Source organism: Odocoileus virginianus, chromosome 13 (assembly GCF_023699985.2).
Source record: "Odocoileus virginianus isolate 20LAN1187 ecotype Illinois chromosome 13, Ovbor_1.2, whole genome shotgun sequence".
In the NCBI taxonomy this organism is placed as follows: Eukaryota; Metazoa; Chordata; class Mammalia; order Artiodactyla; family Cervidae; genus Odocoileus; species Odocoileus virginianus.
In genome coordinates this window covers 53,950,065-53,974,156 of record NC_069686.1, presented here as the reverse complement: position 1 = coordinate 53,974,156, position 24,092 = coordinate 53,950,065, and the positions used below count along the sequence as shown (strand labels likewise).

The 24,092-nt window shown below is 38.6% G+C and overlaps 1 protein-coding gene across 8 annotated transcripts in view; it reads right to left on the bottom strand.

The window, feature by feature from the left end:
• The window catches only part of NCKAP5 (NCK associated protein 5), a 1,117,154-nt gene that overhangs the window by 675,077 nt on the left and 417,985 nt on the right, over positions 1–24,092 (bottom strand). For all 8 annotated transcript variants that reach the window (XR_011491008.1, XM_070476293.1, XM_070476296.1 and 5 more), the window contains one exon: positions 18,173–18,246. Coding sequence is in view for 7 of the 8 variants with exons in the window: in XM_070476293.1 (XP_070332394.1) it covers positions 18,173–18,246 (74 nt within the window). In the remaining variant the exon portion in view is untranslated. The remainder of the gene's footprint in view (positions 1–18,172; positions 18,247–24,092) is intronic.

Genomic DNA, 24,092 nt, shown 5'->3' with positions numbered 1-24,092 from the left:
AAACATGGACAAAGTAAGTGGTGTATGTTGGGTAGGACTAGAATATATTAATAGTATACACATTTGGGCAATACAGTCTATGGACGAATCCCTTCTAATATGTGGCTTATAAAGTTTGTATCAGAATAAATATGAGAGTTAACATAGAAGACTCCCATTAGAAAAAAAAAATGAAAGTGTTAGTTGCTCAGTTGTATCCGACTCTTTGCAACCCCATGGATGGTAGCCTCCAGGCTCCTCTGTCCATGGAATTCTCCACGTAAGAATACTGTAATGGGTTGCCATTCCCTTCTCCAGGAGATCTTCCCTGATCAGGGATCGAACCAGGGTCTCCTGCATTGCAGGCAGATTCTTTACCATCTGAGCCACCAGGGGTTGAGTCCCGTTAGAAAGGGCAAAGGTAATACCAAAAGAAGAGAAATGGGAAGAGACAGTGAGCCAAGAACAAGTGTCCAGGATGTGCTCCCATCCTATGTAGAACATAGCAAATGGTGGATTTATGCAGCTGTTCGATTCCTATCAGAGCTGTTGACTCAGCACTGGTACAGTACACAGCAGTACAACTGCTCTGAATCCATGACCAGATATCCAGCCCTGACCATCCACCCATGACCACCCATGCATCAACACAGAGTCCAACGGTTCTGGACTGTTAGGCACCAGATGAGGAGAAGAGCAGACATGATTTCCTCTTCCAGGAGCTAATAACAAGACAGACAGCAAAGTTACTAACCCATGTATAGCATAAATCAGAATAAATAAATTCTGTACTGCACACACATGCCAAATTTTAAGAGCACACAGAAGGAGAAAAGGTCCATTTTCAGGAGACATTTAGGGAATACTTTTTGGAGGAACTAACATTTTAACTAAGATTTTAAAGAAGAAGAGGGATGAAAGTCAAAGGATGTAATGAATACCAAGCTAATGAAATATCATGAACGACCATAAAATGGGTAAGAGTGACCACTTGGAGACAGTAGAGGAGAAATAAATTTTAAAAAGTAAAAGGAGCTCTTTTTTTGACCCAGAAGTAATAATTCAGAGGCACCTTAAGAAGTTCTCATTTCACAATCAATTTATATTTATAAAATTCCCTCCTATTCTTTCCCCAAAATAGTAATTACAATATAAAAGTGGCTATTTGATTTTAATTTTATTTCTGTAGTCTTGACATGTAAGCTCCACAGTCTATATTTCCCTAGATGGTCACAAGTTCAAAAGATCATAGAGCTGAAAAGAAATTATAGTCCAAAGTTCTGCTTCAAAGATGGAGGATCCAGTAACCAAATGACTTACTCATATTTACAAGAGTGCCAGATTCAACACTAGAACTATCATAATACTGAATGTACCAGCTTCTTTAAAAGATGAAAGAATCAAGAAAACAAACATGAGTCCAGAGCTATTCTTGTGGTTTCTCTGGGAATGTTCTGTATCAGAACCTAAGTGATTTATGTCTATGAGAACATAAGTAATATGAACATGGTAAACATGGAATTATTCATTAAATTCAAAATGTCTAATGGAGGAGTCACTACTTGAAACCTATGTGTGTTTCAGCCAAGTGAAAGGAAGCCCTACTGCACAAGGTAGGGATTATGTTTATGGAACTTAAACACGAGGTAGAGGAAGTCAGAAATACAAACAAATTCTAAATGCCTCATGTCAAGTAACAACAGGCCCATCACAGTTCATAATAAAAAATGCAGTGTCTGTGTCATGTTATCAGTGTTTGAAATGAACATCAGAGAAGTGCTGCTTTGCCAACTCTGCCAAAGACAGAGGCAGCACAGAACCATGAAGCACCATGACAATTCTTGCTTCCATTTGTGAAGTGTCCAGATGCCTCATTTTGGATGCCATGTGAAGTTGCTAGGCTACTGGGTTTCTGAACAGAAGATGGACATTCAAGGAACCAATTTTTGACTATATATTAACCATGACAACTCTATCTAAAATATCTTGTTCCCAAACAGGAGATATTCTATATTCTAACTTTACATGAAGAATCAGGTCTTGGAAATCCCATGAGAAAGTTTTCATAAGAATTTATCCACACTTTCTTCTTTGGTTTCCTCAACTGCAAAGCAGGAAACCCTCCAGACATCCTGAACCTCTGACCCTTTTGCAGTTTTTCCCATCAACATACACAAGCATCCATGCATCAATTAAAAAATCTCACCACATTATAGCATGGCCTCATTTTAGACCTATATGTAGAACACTACTGTTTCCAGCCCACTATTGAATGAATTTACTTGCATGTGTCTTGGGAAGAAGAAGGTTTTGTTGGCTCAGAAATGTCAGAACTCCATTATCACCTGTACCTATCAGGTTCCCAAGATGATTTTCCCAGGCGACCCTAAATGACTGCCTCGGAATGTTTCCTGCCAGCATGTGAATCCGCTTTTTGCCTTTTACCCAATCTCAGCTCATTCCTTCTCTGTGACAGTATCAGGACATCCACATCTGACAACAGTCCCAGCTAATTAATTTACTCCAATGACTAACAGTCTTTTGACAGGAAAAATAATCTACATTGTATTTATGGCAAAATCTCTACCACTCTGACAAAGATGAATGCCAACTTCACACAGCCATTTTTCAGCTGTTATCCAGAGCTGAAAGTGATTTTCAAATGTTGGCTTTAAAATTAGGAGGAAGGAGATAATAGTTCTACTTTAAAATGGCCTGGAAATGGAATCTCTATAATGATAGTGTAGCATCAAGCCAGAAAAAATAAACTCTCCTGCTACCATCATAAATGGGCTAGAAATAAACCTCGGTCACACACAAAGAATGGGCAGTGGAATTGGATTTCCAAAATAAATGATCTGAAACTCAGAGGATAATGTATCTTCAAAAAGTGATATCTTTCCTTATCCCCGTCCCTCTGGCCATGGGTAGTGGGGGAGCGGTATCTGCCTCTGTAAAATGCACACTGTTGTTGTTATTGATTGGTCGCTAAGTCACATCTGACTCTCTTGCAACCCCATTCACTGTAGCTGGCCAGGCTCCTCTGTCCATGGTATTTCCCAGGTAAGAACACTGAAACGGGTTGCCATTTCCTTTTGCAGGGGATCTTCCTGACCCAGAGATCAAACCTGTGTCTCCTGAATTGAGAGGTGGATTCCTTACCACTGAACCACCAGAGAAGTCCTAAAATGCACACGACACTTGGTCATAATACGGCTGAAACTGGAAAAATCAAAATCTGAACCCAGACAACATCTACAATGCTCAACTTCTCTCTCTGCCATAAGCAAAGTATCCAGTATCTGCCATAAGCCAAAGCATCACTTTGGCTATGCTCTGAAATACTTTCTCATGAGTTTTGTTTAATCTTTCTAGCATTATCCTTCCTAATGTTCCTTAACCTTGGGATTGTAAATGTTAAATTAATAATTATTCATTTCAGTGATAATCTGAACCTCATTCCCTTCTTCCCTCTGAAGACCAGAGTAATCATCCAATAAAAGTTCTACCAAGGTCAGAAATAACCTAATTTATTTGTAATTATTAATTCTTCTCTGACCCTTTGACCATAAATAAAGCCTTGGCATTGGGGAAAAAAAAAAGAAGATGTGAAACAGGACAAGGTAATTTTCAAAAGTCAGGGAGTAACAGAACAGTGGAAAAAAAAGAGAACGGATTTTCTAAATTTAAAACACTCATTGTCCTTTCTTGAAATAATGATTTATATTCTTTGAATCCACAAGAGAGTAATTGGATATGTGTGATGCAATGCTGGAATTTTAGGTATTTTGCCTAAAGGTTATTAACAATTAGTACCACTGGGGTAAACAATCATAAAGTTAGAATAATAACCCTCTCTCAAAGGATGACTGTAATCTGTTCATAATCAAATATATTATGTTTATATTAGAGACCCACATGCTCAGAGGAATATTGAAAAACTAAAATAAATCACATAGGTGGCCATGTGTAAGAGGGGTCTGAAATGTAAGTTGTCTGAGGAGCAATGCAAGAACCAACTCTGCTTCCTTTGGAAAAGTGAAGACTGAGGTCAAACAGATCAAACTGTCAGTATGTTAAAGGGCTGACAAGGAAATAGTCATTACAAATAGAGGTGCCGATGGTGGTGGTAGGGCCAGAGAGTAAAAGCTGCATGATGAGTTATCCAACATGAAAGGCACCTGACCTCGCCCCATGCACGGAAGCAGAATCCCCTGGACAAGACCTCTGACAGATGGTCACCCGGGGTCTGCCTGGACACTTGTAATGGCACAGAGCTCACTATCCCAAACAGCCTCCTTTGTGTGAGAGAACGGAGTGGATCAGAACATTTCCTTTTAGCCTGAGTTGCCATCCCTCAGGGTCTAACATAGACAACTGGTCAACTAGTCCTGCCCTCCTGAGCATCCTAGGATAGTGCTGATCCCTTCTCCACAAGATGACTAACTCACTGCAGTTGTTTTTTATTGAAGTATAATTGAAGTATAATATTATATGAAGTACAGGTATGCAATATAGTGATTCATAGTTTTTAAATATTATACTCCATGTATAGTTATTATAAAATATTCACTGTATTTCCTGTATCATACAATATCCTTGTAGCTTATTTTACACATCATAGTTTGTACTTAATCTTCTACCCCTATCTTGCCCCTCCCCACTTCCTTACTCCAACTGGTAGCCCACTAGTTTGTTTCCTACATCTATGAGTCTGCTTTTTTTGCTGTATCTACTAACATGTTGTATTTTTTAGATTCCACGTGTAAGTGATACATATCATACAGCATTTCCTTTCTCTGTCTGACTTATTTCACTTATCATAATGCCCTCCAAAACCATCCATGTTGCTGAAAATGGCAACACTGCCTTCTTTTTTATGGCTTAATAGTATTCCATTGTCTATATATGTGTGTGTGTGTGTGTGTATACACACATACCGTCTTCTTTATTCATTTATCTATTGATGTACACTTGGGTCGCTTCCATATCTTGACAACCATTTGCCATGAATATTGGGGTGCATGTATCTTTTAAATTAATGGTTTTGTTTTGGTTTTTGGATACATACCCAGGAGTGGAATTGTTGAGTCATATGGTAGTTCTCTTAGTTCTTTCTGTGTCAAGTTAAACATCTGCAATGCCTTCAGACCTTCCAGATATTCTCTGGTTCTAATGTTCTTAACTGACATCTGCAATAAGTACTCTTGATACAGTATTATCAGCCACAGTACAGAATAGAACTTTCAATTCTCTTATCAAAGAAAAATCAGTCAGTATGTGTTAGATGAACACCTATTATGTTCAACCCTATGGTTAGCCACCATTTGATATATACCATTTGATATAGAAGTAGAAGACCAGGTGCTGAAAATATCTATAGAATTAAAACTGAGGTATGTGGAATAATTTTAGAGTTTTTGCAAAGAGTAAACAATTATGTGGACATAATGTGGTATAGTCTGAAATGCAGGGTGAATTTAAAAAAGGAAGCCTGGGCAGACTGAGGCTGAGGAATCCAGGTGCTGAGTTGTAATAGATTAGGAGGACCATCGCTTGCTCCTTGGAAGAAAAGCTATGAAAAACCTAGACAGCATATTAAAAAGCAGAGACATTCCCTTGCCAACAAAGATCCATCTAGTAAAAGCTATGGTTTTTCCAGTAGTCATGTATGGGTGTGAGAATTGGACTATAAAGAAAGCTGAGTGCCGAAGAATTAATGCTTTTGAACTGTGGTGTTGGAGAAGACTCCTGAAAGTCCCTTGGACTGCAAGGAGATAAAACCAGTCAATCCTAAAGGAAATCAGTCCCAAATATTCACTGGAAGGACTGATGCTGAAGCTGAAGCTCCAATACTTTGGCCACCTGATGCAAAGAACTGACTCATTGGAAAAGACCCTGATGCTGGGAAAGATTGAGGGCAGGAGGAAAAGGGGATGACAGAGGATGAGATGGTTAGGTGGCATCGCCGACTCAATGGACATGAGTTTGAGTAAACTCCGGGAGTTGGTGATGGACCAGGAAGCCTGGTGTGCTACAGTCCATGGGGTCTCAAAGAGTCGGACAGGACCGAGTGACTACACTGAACTGATCTCTGCTCTCCCTTGAAGGATGTGTGAGTCGAGGATAAGACACTGACAGTAGGGCGTGCGTGTGTAGGAATAATCAGTAATAAAGAAGGTCAGTGTTGGTAGGGACATGTATAACTAGAAATAGAAACACTTAGATTTGTACTCTTAACATGTCTACTAGGACTTTCTTCAATTCTAAATATGCTGAGTTTAACTTTGCTAAAAAAACGGGACTCAGATATCCACAGGTCTCTAATTTGGCAAACTAATGCTTGGTGAATACTATCAGGAGCTAAGACAGTAAAGCTAGAACTCCCCTCAGGTGGCAAGAACAGATTTCAGAGGCGATTTTTCTGGCCACCCATTTTCTTTTATATCAAGCATGAGAATTCCAGGCAATCCAGTGGGAGAGCTATTTTTGGACAGATGCAACTTTTGGTACAGTTTAAATTATGTCATCTTGGTAACAAATGAGTCCAAAGGCCAAAGTCCTAAATTATGTATCTGACCCAAAGAATTTCTCTTTTAGAGTGGCCTTCTGTAATTGACCCCACTCAGATATGTATTTCCCAAGCCAAGATACAGGAAAATCAGTTAGATAATAAAAATGAATAAATCCAGGTAAATACACATTTTCACTTTCAATTAGCCAATGACTTTGTGAATCTCTAGGGAACACTGAAGAGACATCATAAGACAGTGCAGTTTCCCTTAATAGGGACCATAACCTCAAAGAGGCATATTTTTCAAATAATGAGCAATTGACTTTTTTTTCTTTTTTCCACCATGCTGTGCTCATAGCTTCTGTGAAAACTTAAACATTATTCAATAGAACAATTTCCTGTAAAGCCTTTTGAAAGTAGTCACAGACTCTGACTCTATTCTGGTGCCCTGGGTCTGCCAGCATGCTGTTTTACTGCCTTGGGAAGATTCAGTTGCCAAGACACAGTCCAAGAGTTAGAGCTGAAAGAAGACCACATATATAAAAATAATTTGCTACCTTCTTTCAAGAAGGAAAACTCACTTTCTATCACTTTCAACTTTCAGTAATTCTATGGATCTATCATTTCTCTTCTGTCTTCATCACTCAACCCTTCAGCTGATCTACAAGGTAATTGGTAATAATTACAGACTGTTAACCCTAAAGAAAAGACTGTTGAAATCACTGATTAACCCTTTCTTGTTATCAGTGGGAAACCAAGGCCCTAGATGTCTAAAGGGCTTTCCCAGAAACCACACCATAAGTGTCAGAATCAGGACATGAACTTCACATTGCAGAGAAGGAAGCAGAGACTATTTGAAAACATTCTCAACAGTACAGCACATTCACCAAGCAGTCAGAACAGAGACCCTGACTGTAGCTGTGTGCCACCAAATACCATCCCAGGAGGACTAGATTGGAGGTAACATTTTAGGAGATAAAAAGTAACCCTTATTTGTTATCTAAAGCGCTTAGCTAATAAAAATGAAATTTACTTTTAGCTTTTAGTTGCTCGCTTTTTTCGTCTGTTTATTTTCTACTAATGCCACTAATCCTTTGAAAACTTCCCCTCTGTCTGGCAGCCCATGTCATTGTTATCTATGCTGAATGACCCTGACTTCGAGTGTGTGTCCACCTTAACAAATTCTAAGGTCTTCTCTGCCAGTGCCGCTTTATAGACTTTCAGGCCAAGCCCCAGCTCTATTTTTATTGCTTTTTAACTGAAGTATTAGTTGGTTTATGATGTGGTATTAGTTTCTGGTGTACAGTAAAGTGATTCAGTTTTTTAATATATAAATGTACATACCTATTATATATATACTTTTAATTATGTAGTATATATATTATACAGTTATATATATATATATATGAATGTGTACTTTTACATATATATAAAAGTTATATATGTATGTGTGTATATATATATATATATATATATATATGTTTGTATGTTTGTGTGTGTGTGTGTGCGCGCACGCTAAGTCGCTTCAGTCATGTCTGACTCTGTGATCCTGTGAACTGTAGCCTGCCAGGCTCCTCTGTCCATGATATTTCCCTGGAAAGAATACTGGAGTGGGTTACCTCCTCCAGGGGATCTTCTTGACCTAGGGATAGAACCTACACTTCTTATGTCTCCTGCATTGGCAGGTGGGTTCTTTACCACTAGTGCCACCTGGGAAACCGATATATATATATATACACATATGTGTATATATATGTATATGTGTATATATAGATAGGCTTATATGTAGGTTATATAAGCTTATATATAGGCTTCTATATATATGTGTGTATATATATATGTATATATATACACACACACACATACACTTTTACAGATTTTTTTCCATTATAGGATATTACAAGATATTGAATATAGTTCCCTGTGCTATACAGAAGGTCATTATTGTTTATATATTTTATGTACAGCAGTGTGTATCTTATCAATTCTATCTTTAAAAGTAACGACCTATTGTCTATAATTTTTCTCCAATTTTTTTTTCATTTTATTCAAGGTGATAAATTATCCAAGGCCTAGATTTTTACCATGGATTTTTTTTTAACCTCTCATAGTCTCTTAGTCCTTTTCTTTAAAAATTATGAGAAATTCTTTCATTGTGTCTATTGAAAACATTATTTGCAGCCCAAAATACAATTGGTAGACAGTGGGAATAAAATTATGGATGGAAATACACATTTGATTATTGTTACTGGTTGGAACCTTTCCTATGATGCCCAGTGAACCAACATGCAGACAGGACATGTCTCCAAATTTATTTTATGACTGAATTTTTAAAGAAGCATAAAATAAAAGTCTAGTGAAGCAAGCATTCTTCCTAGCTTTATATATCAAAAGCAATATGTTCACATCTTCATGAAGTATCCCATCTTTACCTTTCTAAGAGGAACTATCTTGAAACTATGGGTCCCTTTTAGCACTGGTACAGCACTGAAACAAAGGAATTTTTGCTATGCTTGCTTGATCTTTTCCTTGTAATGGACTCACCAATAAAGGCAGACTCATCCCTAATAAACACATGAACCATTAATAATTTCTCTTCTTGAATCAACATCAGTTCCTTCAGTGGCTTAAGAAAAGTGTTTTGAGGACCTAGCACATGCTGTCTCTTAGGTACAAAGATGATTAGAACATACAACCAGTTGTCTCTCTTTCAGGGTAAGTGAAGTGTTAGGTTTGAAGTTGGATGTCTTACGATAAGCACTATGAGAGAGATGAGATACCAGATTTGGTTCTACAAGCCAAAGACCTTAGGGGAATAAGGCAGCTCAGTGGTAAAGAATCTGCCTGCTAATGCAGGCGATACAGGAGACGCAGGTTTGATCCCGGGGTTGGAAAGATCCCTGAAGTAGGAAATGGCAACCTGCTCCAGTATTCCTGCCTGTAAAATTCCATGGACAGAGGAGCCTGGTAGGCTATAGTCCATGGAGTCACAAAGAGTCAGACATGACTGAGCTACTGAGCATGAGCATGCATGAAAAAATAAGACAGTGTGTGACTGAGAGCTTCATGCTTGGAACTGGTACAGAGTCATTGGAGGTGTGGATAGAGCCAATGTTACATTTTGGATTATTTTGCTGAAGTGTCTTTCTCATTAACTGGGGGGAGGGGTAAAGGGATGGAGCAAGAACAAGTGCCTCCCCTGGGTCTAACTGAGTGATATCCTACCAGTAAAATCTGGCTAATGGAGCAGTGTAAAATTGAGATGTGCAGTTTGTATTTTCTCTTTTCATAGAAGCTCTAACATCTCTCCCTAGAATTGAAGGATGGAGGTGGGTTCCGTGCCTCTGAATACAGAAAGCACAAAAAGAATAGAGGGTAAGCAAAAACAAATAAATTTACTCCTTTAAACTCCAGAGTTACACATGTAGAGAGATATGTAGAGTTATATCCTAACAATCAATTTCTTTGGGGGTGGGGAAAAATCACAAGTATACTCATGCACTAACAAGTTGGTGCTTCTTTTTCCATTAAAATTAAAATTAAATAGAAGGCCATGGTAAATTACCCATTTCATTCCTCCTTCCAGAAGAAAAAAGGCACTTTGTCACTCTTTACTGTGGGTGCTCGTCAGCTTCAACACATGCATTTATGTCGAGTAGGTCATTTATATTGTTGCCTGCTGGAGTTTTTCTTCTTTCAACTTAGTAGGGAATATTTGTGATCTTTATTACACCCGATAAATCTACAAAATGCCTTTTGCTCGAGGCTTTTTATTTTAATTTCACATAAATAAATCACATTAGGTTCCTGGCTGTCATATTAAGATAAGCATGGATCTAAAAATAACAAATGTGTTAAGTCAGATGTTTTCAGATTACATAGGGGTAAATTTCTCTGGGTCACCCCTGAATCTTATTGATGTTGAAATATTTTTTGGCACTTTAAGAGTGTTTCTTGAAGAGCACAAACCTATTTAAACTAGAAGTAGAATAATTTTCAGATCCTCTACAGACCTACTTGTACAATATTATTCAACTCAAGCTTCCCATGGCTGCAATAAATCCATCTTTAATGTGGGGATGTGTCCCCAGTTACAGCAGAGGGCAGTTTTATGTCTTCGTAGGTTAATTGAATGCCTCTATCTATATTGTGTTTTATGTATTAACTATAAAGAGCTCTAGATCTGGATCCCTCATCAAAGATCTTACATATAGTTATACTCAAAGGTTTTAAAGTCAACCCAAATTCAATCTAGTCAATAACCAATTCTTCATCTGTCCTCATGCTACCAGACCTGTTCCTACTCAGGACTCAGATCAAACCATCAGCTCCTTGGGGAAACCTTTGGTCTTTTGAAGTATGGTCTCATAAAATGTGTTTTACAGAGTCCTCCACTTAGCCTGGGGTGGAACAGTCTTGATAAATGGATGTGAATTTTTCTTTCAAACAAGATTTGTAGTGAATAGGCAAAGATAAAATCCGTAAGGTTTTAAATAGTTTATTTTATACATTTATTCAGTTGGGACCTAAATATATTCTCTGATGGATTAGCACAGCCCTTTTAAGGGTGGACAGATTTAATAAGTAAATCATGTATATATAAAGTTGGTGTAGAGTTTCACTCTGGCATTTTTGGTAATCTCTTTGCCTTGGATAACTTAGGTTCAAATACTAGGCAACTCTCAAAGTAGACAAACATGCAGACCATACACCAGCCACCTAATTCAACAATAATGTTGATCAATCCTAAACTAAAGGTCAAATATTAACCTGGGTGGGCTTCCTTGGTGACTGAGGGGGTAAAGAATCAGGCCTGCAGTGCAGGACACCCAGGCTCAATCCCTAGGTTGGGAAGATGCCTTGGCGAAGGGAATGGCTCCCCACTTCAGTATTCTTGCCTTGAGAACCCCATGAAGAGAGGAGCCTGCTGGGCTGCAGTCCATGGGGTTGCAAAGAGACAGACAACCGAGCAGCAAAGCATGAAGCCTGATGGACCTGGGCGATCTTCCAATCAATCGGACACCTTTCTGGAGTTAGTTCTGTTAGCCCCTTCTGTTACTGAACAAAAGTCACCTTAAAGATAAAGCTGTTAGTTCAGCCAGAGTCTCAGAGCTCTGAGAAGGGGCCTACATGCCCCCTTGTTTACCTAAAGCAGCACCATCAGTCTATAACAAGAGTCCCTGGGGATACGTCTCAGCCCACAGCCTTCCCCACCACTGTCCAGGGATGACATAACCACTGAAGCATGTGACAATACCCAATTTCCTGATTTATTCTCCCTTGTGCTGGGCAGAGGGCATGACTTAAAGGCAAGACTCTTATTTTGGCAGGGGTCTGAGGCTGTCTGCATCTCTGGAACAACCCCTGGTGGGTAATTGAGAAGTGACATTGACGGGTTCCCAGGGTGGCCTGATGCTTGCACTTGCCCCAGGAGGCAGATATATGCTGTAGAAATCCAGCCCAAGGGCGGAGAGGAGGGGAAGACACTGTAAAGCTCACTAGTCCTGGTCTCTTTGACCTCAGCGGAGAAAGATGCAGAGCTGGGAAAGCGCGCACTGTTATCCTGTGGGTTTATCGTGGGCTTCTGCTTTTACTGCCAGCAGACAGCACTGAGCTCTTTGTTTGCTACACAGTCTGTCCCCCAGAGGTAGCCTCCTTTTCTCTTGAAGGGATTTGAAAAACAAATCACAGTTCTTATTTTATCTGGTGTCCACTATTAAGAATTCATGCAGAGCAATTTTACTTGTTGCCAATTAAGCTCTCCCAGTGGAAGTCTATGATTATACCAAAGGCAACCTGTGTAATACTTGGAATCACTTTGGTCTCCATAAATTAACCCCTTGAGGATAGAGCCGTGCTAATTCTTAAGATGCCTGGATAATTCGATTCTAAGAACCAAAATACACAGAAGGCAAATCTCCAAGAAGTTCTGGGCTTGACTTTTCTCAGGCTGTGTGTACTTTTGTCTCTTAACTCTATTTTATAGCTACAAGACAATTTCTGTATAACATGTTAGCAAAGGATGACCTTTTCCTAGAGATAGAAGGATAGCATGTAGCCTCTCAGTAAGCAACTTTAATGTCACTCACATTTTACAGAAATAGGGATTAGTGTTAAAGGAAACTTTAGGCACTGGGGCCAATGACCTCTACCCCAAAATGTATAAATACATCAAAATTATGGAGAACATGAAGACTATTTGGGAAGTGCATCATTTCATGGCAGTCTTCACTCTGCTTAGGTAGGCAGCATGTTGAATCATGGTGGGAATGAAAACAAAGCTCTTGCCCAATATATACATATATATTTTCTATCTCTTCCCTTATGTTAAGAATCACAAATAAGGCAGAATGCAAAAGTCTACTTTAAAGAATTTTGGATACACTGAAACTATCATTTTATTGTTGGAAGGGTGGATCTTAGGGACTCTTCTTGCACCCAGAGATCTCTACATGTTTTTCAGTGAAGTGTTTTCTTCCTCGTGGTGATGTAGGCAACCAACATTTATTCCCCCAGGGAAGCACAAGTTCTGTGCTTTACCAGGGCAAACATCGTTTGTGATCAGTGGTTCTTCAGATTCTTAGAATCTGGTAGTATTGATACTTTGACTGCCCCTCAGAACTTGGGGTTGACTTTCCTTTTTTATCAACAACCCAGACTCCTCACACTGTTTGCTTCTCTTTTACAAACTACCCATCTTGGTACATGTGAAGTAAGGGGAGAAAGATGAAGAAAAAGATACAACTATGTTTTTGTATATTTGGCTACCAAACTAGATAAGTCACCATTTCCCAAAATATATTCCTTAGACCTTTAGTCAGACTAGATGCTCCAAGAAAAATAGGATTTGGGAATATTTTTTAAGAAGTCAAAATTATATTTTATAGTCTATATTTGGTATGCATAACACATTAGCAATATAAGTGGCTCTGAGTAGTTCTACAACTAAAATCTTTTTTTTCCTTTTTTTCTATTTTTTGTCTACACCATGAAGCATGACAGATCTTAGGTCCCTGACCAGGAATTGAACGTGTGCCCCCTGTATGGAGTGCCTTGTCCACAAATGTCAAGAGTGCCTTAATTGAGAAACTCTAGCCTAAATATAGCTTGTTCAAATGAAACTTTGATTTGGCATCTGTTGGTTGGAATTTGGCACTGTGCATTCACCAGATCTTGTCATTTAATTTCGACCTTGAAACCTACTTACTCTTCACTTACTTATAGGCTATTGATAACTCTGTCTCTAACTCAATTCTGAAAATCTGAAATGAATACTTTGACATTATCTAGTTCAGTCACTGGCAAGCTGTTGTTGTTTAGTCACTAAGTCGTGTCTGACTCTTTTGCAATCCATGAACTATAGCCCACCAGGCTCCTCTGTCCATGGATTTCCCAGGCAAGAATACTGGAGTGGGTTGCCATTTCCTTCTCCGGGAATCTTCTGGACCCAGGATCAAACCCACATCTCCTGCCTTGCAGGTGGATTCTTTACCACTGACCCACCTGGGAAGCCCCACAAGCCATTAGGGATCTATTATATTAGGTATTTTTATACAGATTCTTCGAAGCCTTTTATGACATGTATTAAATTCTACATGACCCAGCCGTATAAGTATTAGAGAAAAAAGATTATACGTATCAGTACATGTTATGTATAGGTAATGCTATTTTAGATATTATATGCTTCATACAATCTCAGTGCTCAGTTATCTTAAATACTAGCTGTATCGATACCTTCTTTGTATACCTAAGGAAACTCTGTCTCAGAGATGTTACCCAGTAACTGCTTTGGACAGACCAGGACCAGAGTCTATGTCTCTAAAACCTCCAATCCAGTCTTATTTCCATTTCTAGAGTGTTATGCTGCCTCTATCTGTCATACATAATTTCACATATGTGACATGAAAGAGTAATTAACACCATAAATATTCATGAATCCCATTTGTATTTTCCAACTGTTTGTGTTTGTTCTAAACTCTTAATCTAAGGCTGCAAATGGATAAAGATTTCTGTCAAATATCAGGAGAAAGTCTCAGCAGTTGTTTTCTCACACTCCTTCTTGTCAGTCACAGATATATTTAGTCAAATCAGAAATAGTAACAGATGATATAAAAATCATTAAGTACGAAAGAGCCTTTTACTCCTAATCTTCACTTTCCTCATTAAAACAAATAAACGTACAAAAATATGTGATCACATTTCAACATCAACTTACAATTAAGTTGTTGGGTATGTTTATTTTTTCTCATCAGGCAGGGAGAGGCAGAGCAATTGAAATGCGCCCAGATTTGTACTCAAGTCTTAGAGTAGGTTCTAGATCCCAAATCCACCCTCTTCTTCAGATAAATTCATAGAAGTTTTTTTCTGCTGGTATCAAAACATTAATTGAGCTAAATGCTCTTTGCCAAACAGCTATATTTGAACTCCTCAAATTCCTTAACAATTTGAAAACCTAGAGTAGATTATAGGTCTATTTCAGTAGAATATTAAACCGGATCCCAAAATAACCAGTTATCTTGAGAGTATGATTACAACAATATATTTGTGTCACAGCACATGGTTATGCTATAAAAAATGACTAAAGCCTGTTAAAGACTATGAGATTCCTTCACAAAAATACGACTTTTCATTCTTATATCCAATCTTCTACCATTTGTCCAATTCTTTTATCATTAAGCAAGAGGCAATAACAGTATGACATGTATCTTCTATGCTTTTGATCAGTCCTCAAAGACTGTGGCCATAAATTAATTCTGACTACTATTTTTTGTTGGAAGATCAAAATATTCAAAACTGTTTCTTCCCTGGTGGTCCAGTGGTTAAGACATCCCCTTCCAATGTAGGGGGTGTGGGTTTGATCCCTAGTCAGGGAGCTAAAATCTCACACCCATTGTGGCCAAAAAACCAAAACATTTTTTTTTAAAGCAACATTGTAACTAATTCAATAAAGACTTTAGAAATAGTCCGCATCAAAATAATCTTTTAAAAATATTCAGAATTTTTAAGTTATAGGTTGGCTTAAGTATAAATGGAAGACCATTAGTTAATATCAACATCAATGAAAGTTGTAACAGCTACAAATCAAAGACACCATAAAAATCAGAAAACATATACACTGAATTATGGGAATGTTTGTTTGGCTTCAGACACTTCAGCTGTGCTTGTGTTTGTGGTATGCCATGGTCCGTGGCACATCACAGAGTCTACCTTAACTCAAGAAAGCATTTTAAATATTCAATCATAAAGAGAAAAAAAGTCCCCCACTGCTCACTGTCACCATAAACTATTATTTGGCTATAGTTGAAGTTGTGATATTGTAATAAGCATCAGAAAGCCTATCACTGTAGGTCAGTCAGGATCTGTTTGCACAATATAATCAAGTATAATTTCATGATTCAATAAATAGTATGTAAATCTACTATTATTGGTTTTCATTTTCATTTCAATACTACCATTTCCATTTCCTCACTGTTATTCTGACTATTCAAATATCATTACTGCCCTTATTATTATTCAAATAAAGCTTTGCTATTAGATCTTGTGACACTATATATAAGCCTTTGCTTCTTTACTAGAAATAATTCTATTTCTGAAGGAAAATGGACGTGATTGCCCACAAAATTCTGAGCTCTTACTTTAGGTTAGGTGATAGCTGTGCCTGAAATGAGATTTTAATTTAATCATATCAGAGAAAACCAAAGGTTTTTGTTAACTACCTTAAGAAAGCAGGAAAATATCCTTTTCCATGCAGGTTTTTTTGATTCCAAAATGTGTGAAACTATTATTCCTCTTCAAAACTATATATAAAACACACTGACCAAATTATTAATAAAGTATAATTTATTTCATCAGATGGTATTCATCATTCATATATTTTTCTTTGGAAAGATGGGGGAGGTTATTTTATACAAATAGTTTAAAGACAATGTTACAACTCAGTTGAATATACTTTGCAGTACATCTATGGAAAATATAATTTAAAAGGCATATAGCCATAAACACATTGCTATTGGTACACACTGGTTCTCAAAAGAAAACTGTATCACCAAGTTATAGATGTCAAAATCAAATCTAACGAATATTGCATCAAGTTATATAAAGTTAACTGATGTGTCTTTTAGTGACAAGTGGACTTAAAAATTATACAGTTCTGTTGTATCCTATTAGCAGTTTTCTTCTAGGTAGAAAAATAGAATATTGTCTATTACTATAACCACAGATATGTTTTCTGGTTTCACAACAAGTCGGACATGACTTAGAGACTGAACAACATGTTTCCTAGCAGGAAAACTAACACCAGAGCAGAACAAGTGAGTAAAATGGATTTGGATGAGGTTGGGCAAGAAAGCCACAGGGTTAGGTCATACTTACCTTCTTAATATCTCTGTGTACAGAGGGAGGCTTCCCTGGTAGCTCAGATGGTAAAGTGTCTGCCTGCAATGCGGGAGACCTGGGTTCAATCCCTGGGTTGGGAAGATCCCCTGGAGAAGGAATGGCAACCCACTCCAGTACTCTTGCCTGGAAAGTTCCATGGACAGAGGAGCCTTGTAAGCTACAGTCCATGGGGTCGCAAAGAGTCAGACACGACTGAGCGACTTCACTTCACTTCTTCACAGAGGGGGAACTGGCCTCCATGCCATGAGGAGATAAGACATAAAGGACTTTAGGGGCTTATTGACCCCTTAGAGAGGAAGCTAATTATATTCAATAATTCTGATGTGTGTAAGGCATCATGTAATTGAGCACTAGCATATTTATTCCAGATAACAAGAGCTATAGGAATTTAGTGAGTGGAATTCAGAGTCCATACTAGCACTGGCAAAAACACGGCCACATGGACTTTAAAGATCTAGATAACCCTTTCACAATAATCTCCATTCCCTAGAAGCCTCAGGGAATGAGTTATTTGGGAATACTTATATAATACTCTCCTCTTTTTCTAATTTACCTGCAGATGTTTTCACACCTAGAATCAGAATCCATCACATAAAACAAAAACCAAACCAAACATAGGAGACCTATTCAACAGCATTCTTGAAATATGTATTTTTTAATACAAAGAGAAGCAGAAATTTTAAGCAGAAGTGTTCTCAATCTTTCAATTATAGAAGCACCATCCCAGGTTGGATGCATGAGACAAGTGCTCAGGGCTGGTGCACTGGGAAGACCCAGAGGGATGGGATGGGGAGGGAGGTGGGAGGGGGGGGTCAGGATGGGGAACACCCATAAATCCATGGCTGATTCATGTCAATGTGTGGCAAAAACCACTACAATATCGTAAAGTAATTAGCCTCCAACTAATAAAAATAAATGAAAAATAAAATAAAAACATAAATAATATCTAGGCAGGCAAAGGCCAGAGAATTTGGGTTCTAGTTTCTACAATATAAGTTTGCTGCATGGCTGTGGGCAAATGCATTCCTTGACCTTGGCAAGTGTTATGGTTTCTACCATCCTCCAAGCTCTGAGCAGGTCCTTCACTCAAGGACAACTTTTGACACCACTGTTTTACTTTAATTAAAGGAATGCAACTCTTTAGGTAGCCTCTGCTGATTTTTGCCCCCAGAGGTGCTTTTGGCAACCAAGTAGAAGAAGAGATCATTTGCCAACTCCATGCTTCTGTGATCAAGATTAAAGCTATAGATGCAGCTATTAAGTTAAGAAGTAGATTTAACTCACCTCCAGAGACTTCTGTGTTGCTCCTCAAGTTGATTTAACAGATGTTCAATGTATTTGTTGGAGTCCATGTATTCCTGCACATAGAAAAATAAAGCTGCGTGACACCAAAGACAAAGGCAAAGACAAAACCTCATTACCATAGGCATCTGGATTCTAAGACCATCTTTATCTCTACAGGACGATTTTGGACAAGATAGTTCCCTTGGTCCCTCTCATTTGTAGGAATAGATGCTTCTATGACTTATATGCATTGTCATTTGGGGACAAATAAATTTTTCCCCACATCCTATGATGGTTCCATGAATGAAAAATGGAGGAGAACTGGAGTTCTATCAAGTCAGCATAAAAATCCTCTTAATCACAGAGAAAAGCCAAATTTCATAGTCGTTTACACTGTATTTTATGTGTATGTGTGCTGTGTGCTTAGTCGCTCAGTTGGGCCTGACTCTCTAAGACCCCATGAACTATAACCCACCAAGCTCCCATGCCCATGGTATTTTCCAGGGGGGAATGTTGGAGCAGGTTGCCATTTCCTACTCCAAGGGATCTTCCTGACCCAGCGATGGAATCCATATCTTTTCCATCTCCTGCACTGGCAGGCATATTCTTTACCACTGCACCCACTAGGAATCCCATGTTTCATATGTTTTGCCATATAAAAGTATCAGAGAAGGCACTGGCAACCCACTCCAGTACTCTTGCTTGGAAAATCCCATGGATGGAGGAGCCTGGTAGGCTGCAGTCCATGGGGTTGCGAAGAGTCGGACACGACTGAATGACATCACTTTCACGCACTGGGGAAGGAAATGGCAACCCACTCCAGTGTTCTTGCCTGGAGAATCCCAGGGATGGAGGAGCCTGGTGGGCTGCCATCTTTGGGGTCGCACAGAGTTGGACACGACTGATGTGACTCAGCAGCAGCAGCAGCCATGTAAAAGTATGGGATTGGGAGAGGATGGGAAATGAGCCAACCTTAGAAAAGGAGGAATAAAGTAGACAGTGCAGGTCTTGATTATACTGATTTTACACAAATCACTTTCTAGCAAAAACACTATTTTTGAGCTACATAGAAACTGCATATTCATTGCCCTCCTTCACTGGGCATATTGTTTATATTGATGAATCACATGTTTATTTTTCCTTCATTTCCTTATATGAACAAGGCAATTTGTTCTTGGTTTTCCTTTTTTTCTTTTTATTTTATCTTATTTATTTCCTTAGAAAACCAGTCTTTAGCTTCTAAGAAGATATAAAGGCAAGCTTTATCTTGTTTAGAAATACTCATAAATTTGTATAAATCAAATTAGGTTTTCAAGAAACATCTCCAAAAAGTGAGGGATTCCTTAATTACGTGAGAAGTGCTCATAGAATCTATAGGTTATTGAACCTAATTTTTTTTTAATTTGTGATTCCTGAATATGAGGTTCACATACAATCATTTTAATTGTTAACTGTGTAGAAAACAACAACAACAAAAAAAAACTTGTATAATTCATTTCATCCTGAACCTTCTTTCCCTTTCTCTCTGAGGAGCCCACAGGCCTCTGTGTCTACATCACAGCAGCCTTAGACAGAAGAGTATGCAGTGATTTCAGTGTTAAGGTACCCATGAAAGTTACCACTTTATATCTTATGGATTTAAGATAAACTAGGAACTCAGGTTAATACTGATACCTTTTTAAAACATTTTTATTTTGATGGAATACTATATAAAATCAGTTGTTTCTATTAAACTATTGACTATAATGGGTGGGGGTGGGGGAGTAGAAGACCCAGTAACAGTTGACCTTATGTGACAGAAAGGGCTTTGTTCAAGTTTCTGGACCTGTGTAGCCTTGGAGAGAAGCCTTTTCACCTTTCTTCAATATTTCAGTTAGACTGGAGGGCATCCCAAGACCTTATCTAGCAAAACTATTCAAATAGCTTTCCATAATTCTATTGCAGAAAATTAGCCGAAGAGTTTTATTCTTATTAATATGCATTTTCAGGTGAGTTATTTAAACAAGACCATTGACATGAAAAGCAAAGCAGAAATCTGTTACTGCAGGAAGTTGCAATGGTTTGTGGTAACGTTATTAAATATCTTGATCAAGTTTTAAACATGATAGGAACACTCAAAATTCTTAAAAGATATTTTCAAATACACCCTTTGAAAAAAATTTTAAAGACAGTGTTTCTAAGTAGAGGCAAATATATAAACTTCAAGGTCACCCATCCAGTCTTCATTCAAACTTTTTCCACATTTATTATATGTCATGTGCTGTTCTAACATCATAGACATAGTAGTGCCTAAGGGAGAAAATCCCTGCCCTCAGAGAGCTTACATTCTGCAGAGAGATACATAACAAGGAGGTGATCAGATCGATTTCAGGCTGCTTACATGCCAGGAAGGAAATAACAGATGACAGGAAGGACTTTAAGTCGGGAGGGCACCTCCTTTATACACCATGGCTGGAAGAGGATTCTGAGCAAATGACTTCTGCGTCTGGGGCTTGGCAGAGAAATAGGCAAGCACATAGAGAAAGGAGGAGGGGGAAGAACATCACAGGCAAAGGAAACAGCATAAGCAAAGACCCCCCAAAGTGTGGTATTTAGGAACAGAAAGGAAGCCAGTGGAGCCAGGAAACAGAACCTGAGGTGTATAGTCTAAAAAGAAGTTGGACAAGAAGTGAGTATTAGGCACTCAGTCATGTCAGACTCTTTGTGACCCCACGGACTGTAACCCGTTAGGCTCCTCTGTCCTTAGAATTCTCCAGGCAAGAATACTGGGGTGGGTAGCCATTCCCTTCTCCAGGTGATCTTCCTGACCCAGGGATCGAATCCGGGTCTCCTGAACTGCAGGCAGATTCTTTACCATCTGAGCTACCAGGGAAGCCCTCCCTGGAGGGGCCAAACCGTGTTCAAGCTCTAGAAAACAGTTACATTTAAACCAAGAGATCTGTGTTCTGCTTATTCTGCTTAGCTCAAGTCAGAGGTGGACTCTAAAAGGTGATCACAAATATAATCTTTGGATCAAAGAGACTTAAGTTCAAACCCTGGTTTTGGTACTTACTAGCTCTGTCCCCTCAGGCAAGTCATTTAATCTCTCTAAACCTTACTTTTTTTCATAGAGAGAAATAATTGAAGAGGTATAGTAAGGATTAAATAAAAAAGTTTAAGCATATAAGACAAGATAAGCAGTGGAACAGAGCCATTTCCATAGGATCAAACCTCTTCTCAAAAGACAAACCACTTTACAAGGTGAAGGTTATATGCATTTTCTCTTCTCTTACTCAGCCTCAAGGTTTTTAAGTCAATGCTCCTTCAATTATAGTTGGATTTTAGAATAGGTAGTTAGAGATTAACAGTAATAATATAGATTTTCAACCATTAATTATGTATATCTGGATTATGATTTAAACTATAAATGCTATTTCAAATAACAGAGTACTTCCATTTAAGGTAGTTTTACCCAATTGTCCATAAAAATAGCCATATTATAATGACATCTTAAACCACAAACAATGGAAAACTAAGACTATAAATTCTTCATCCTTCTTTTTGGCTTAATTTTTCTCCATGGCATGCTTACTTCTAATATCCAGTTTATGTTACTTGCATATTTATTGGGTATTGCCTATACTTCACCCCTATGTATACATACACACAGATACACACACACACGCAAATAGACACTAACTTAAATGAATTGAGGGGAGAAAAGATGATGCTTCCATGTGCTTTCTGTTAAATAAAATGTTTTCCCCTGCCCAAGAGAATTTAGGCAGCACCTCATACATTTATCAATTCTGGCTCCTGAATTGGAGAGATCTGTTAACTAATAATAAATCCCTATCATTCTGTAAGTATAAGATAGAATTATCCTCCTGGGAATCATTTACGTTTGAAGACTAATTCCCAGGAAACAATGGAGGATGATCACAGTGGGGCTGGCAGTGGTGCACACTGGCATTACAGTCACTGCAAGTACAATGCCGTGGCAACCATGCCTATGGTGCCAGCCTGAGTATAAAGCACACACTGCATGTTCTCAGCACAGGCTCCAGTATTCCAGAGTATCAAAGCCACAGGCAAGAAGAAAGGGATGACAAAAGTCTTCCTCAGTATAACAACAGCTCTCCAATGTGCCTGAGAGACTGGACACTGGGAGACCTTGGAGAAAAATTTCTGAAGCAACTTAGCACACGTGCATGCAAGCTAGAAGAAAAACATATACCATATCCCCATTGTCCTTGGTGTCAGTGTTCATCGTAACATTATCCATGAAAAATGCCAGTTTCATCAGGCTTGCTTTGCCTAGAAGGTACTTCTCATGTCACTCAGCATAAAAACTATATTCAAATACAGTTATTAACATGATGAACATTGTATTCTACTCATTTTCCTTATGACAAACCCACATTAGATGTTATAGTAGAAGTGGCAATAAAAATACTTATACAGTCCTGTGAAGGACAAACAATCTAGATAAATAAAGGATAAAGATGAAAATGAATAGAGGCATGATGGATATTAGGTCAGAAAATGTAGGTGTGTCTATTAATTATAGCTTTTGAGTATTTGGCAAGATTTGTAAGGTAAACAATGATCAAAGGGATAATTAAAGAGACATTTCAGCATAAAATAGAGAAAAAGAAAAACACTTGATTTTACACATCAAAAACTTTCCTCACATTCCAGGTAGAGTTTACAGAAAATCATCCACACTTCCACCCACAAAAGGGCTGAAAAAAAAACTGTGTGTATGTTTGGAGTGGGGGCTGGAAGACTACATGCACCCAAACAGACAAATGGGTCTCCTACCAAGGATTTTTAAAAGGCTAACTGCATAGCTTCTGGCAAGTCCAGATGTCCATTGAAACCTTTGAGTCTTAATCCATAAACAATCCCAACAAAGTAGATTCTTTGTAACAAAGCAACAGAAAGACATTCCCAGGTTTATTTGAATTCAGAAAGTAAAGCACCTCCCGTAATTAAAAATACATGTGCAAGGCAGGGGTTGGGGTGGATGGGGCAGGGAGAGATGTTCCAAGGTGGAGGCTCAGGAAGACCAAGAACTCACCTTGCCCCGGGACACACCAACTCTACAGCTATATATGGGACAATATTCTTCAAAAAAGAACTGAAAACTAGCTGAACTGCTCCTCCAGAACACATGATCAAAGGACCACATTGAGATTGGTAGAAAATGCAGAGATGCAAGCTCACCAAAAATTTCCATCCCTAATGCAGAGTCCCACAGCAGGGAGGAATCTCATAAACACAGAGCTTCTCCCCAGGATGACGGGTTTGTTCCCCACATCAGCCAGCCCAGCCCTGGAACCTACAACAAAGATACAAGCCTCAAAAATGTCTGGCTTAGAAACCAGCAGAGCTTATGTTCAAGGAATCCAAAAGCCTGTGTGAACTAAAAATGCCATCTGCCACATAAGTAAACAAAGTACGTTGCTGACCTCAAGCCATCACATTATAGCTGCCCTGATGGTGAGCCCTGAGAGAACTCAGGATGGAGGCAGGATCTGTCCCACATATAGCAGCCAGCTGCTTACTTACCACCTCTGATGGTACTTCCTGAGAAGACCAGGATAAGAAGCACAGGACACTGACCTGAGGCGCATATCAAAGGAATGATTTCAATGAGCCCAGACTTTGCATCTTCACATATATAGAAAAGTCCCAAGTTCCTTAACTTGAAATATCTGGTTTTCCTTAATTAACAGTACTCTTTTGAGGTTCTGACTTCCTGGCCTTTGTTGCAAAAATTCCTATATATCCTGGCTCCCTCCCTTGCCTCTTGGAAGCAGTCTTTCAGAGTTATCTGAGATGCTGTGTCTCAGCCTTAAGTCCTCAGTGTTGTCCACTAAAACATAACTCCCAACTTTTAGGATGTGCATTTTTTTTAGTCAACAGTTGAGGTGAC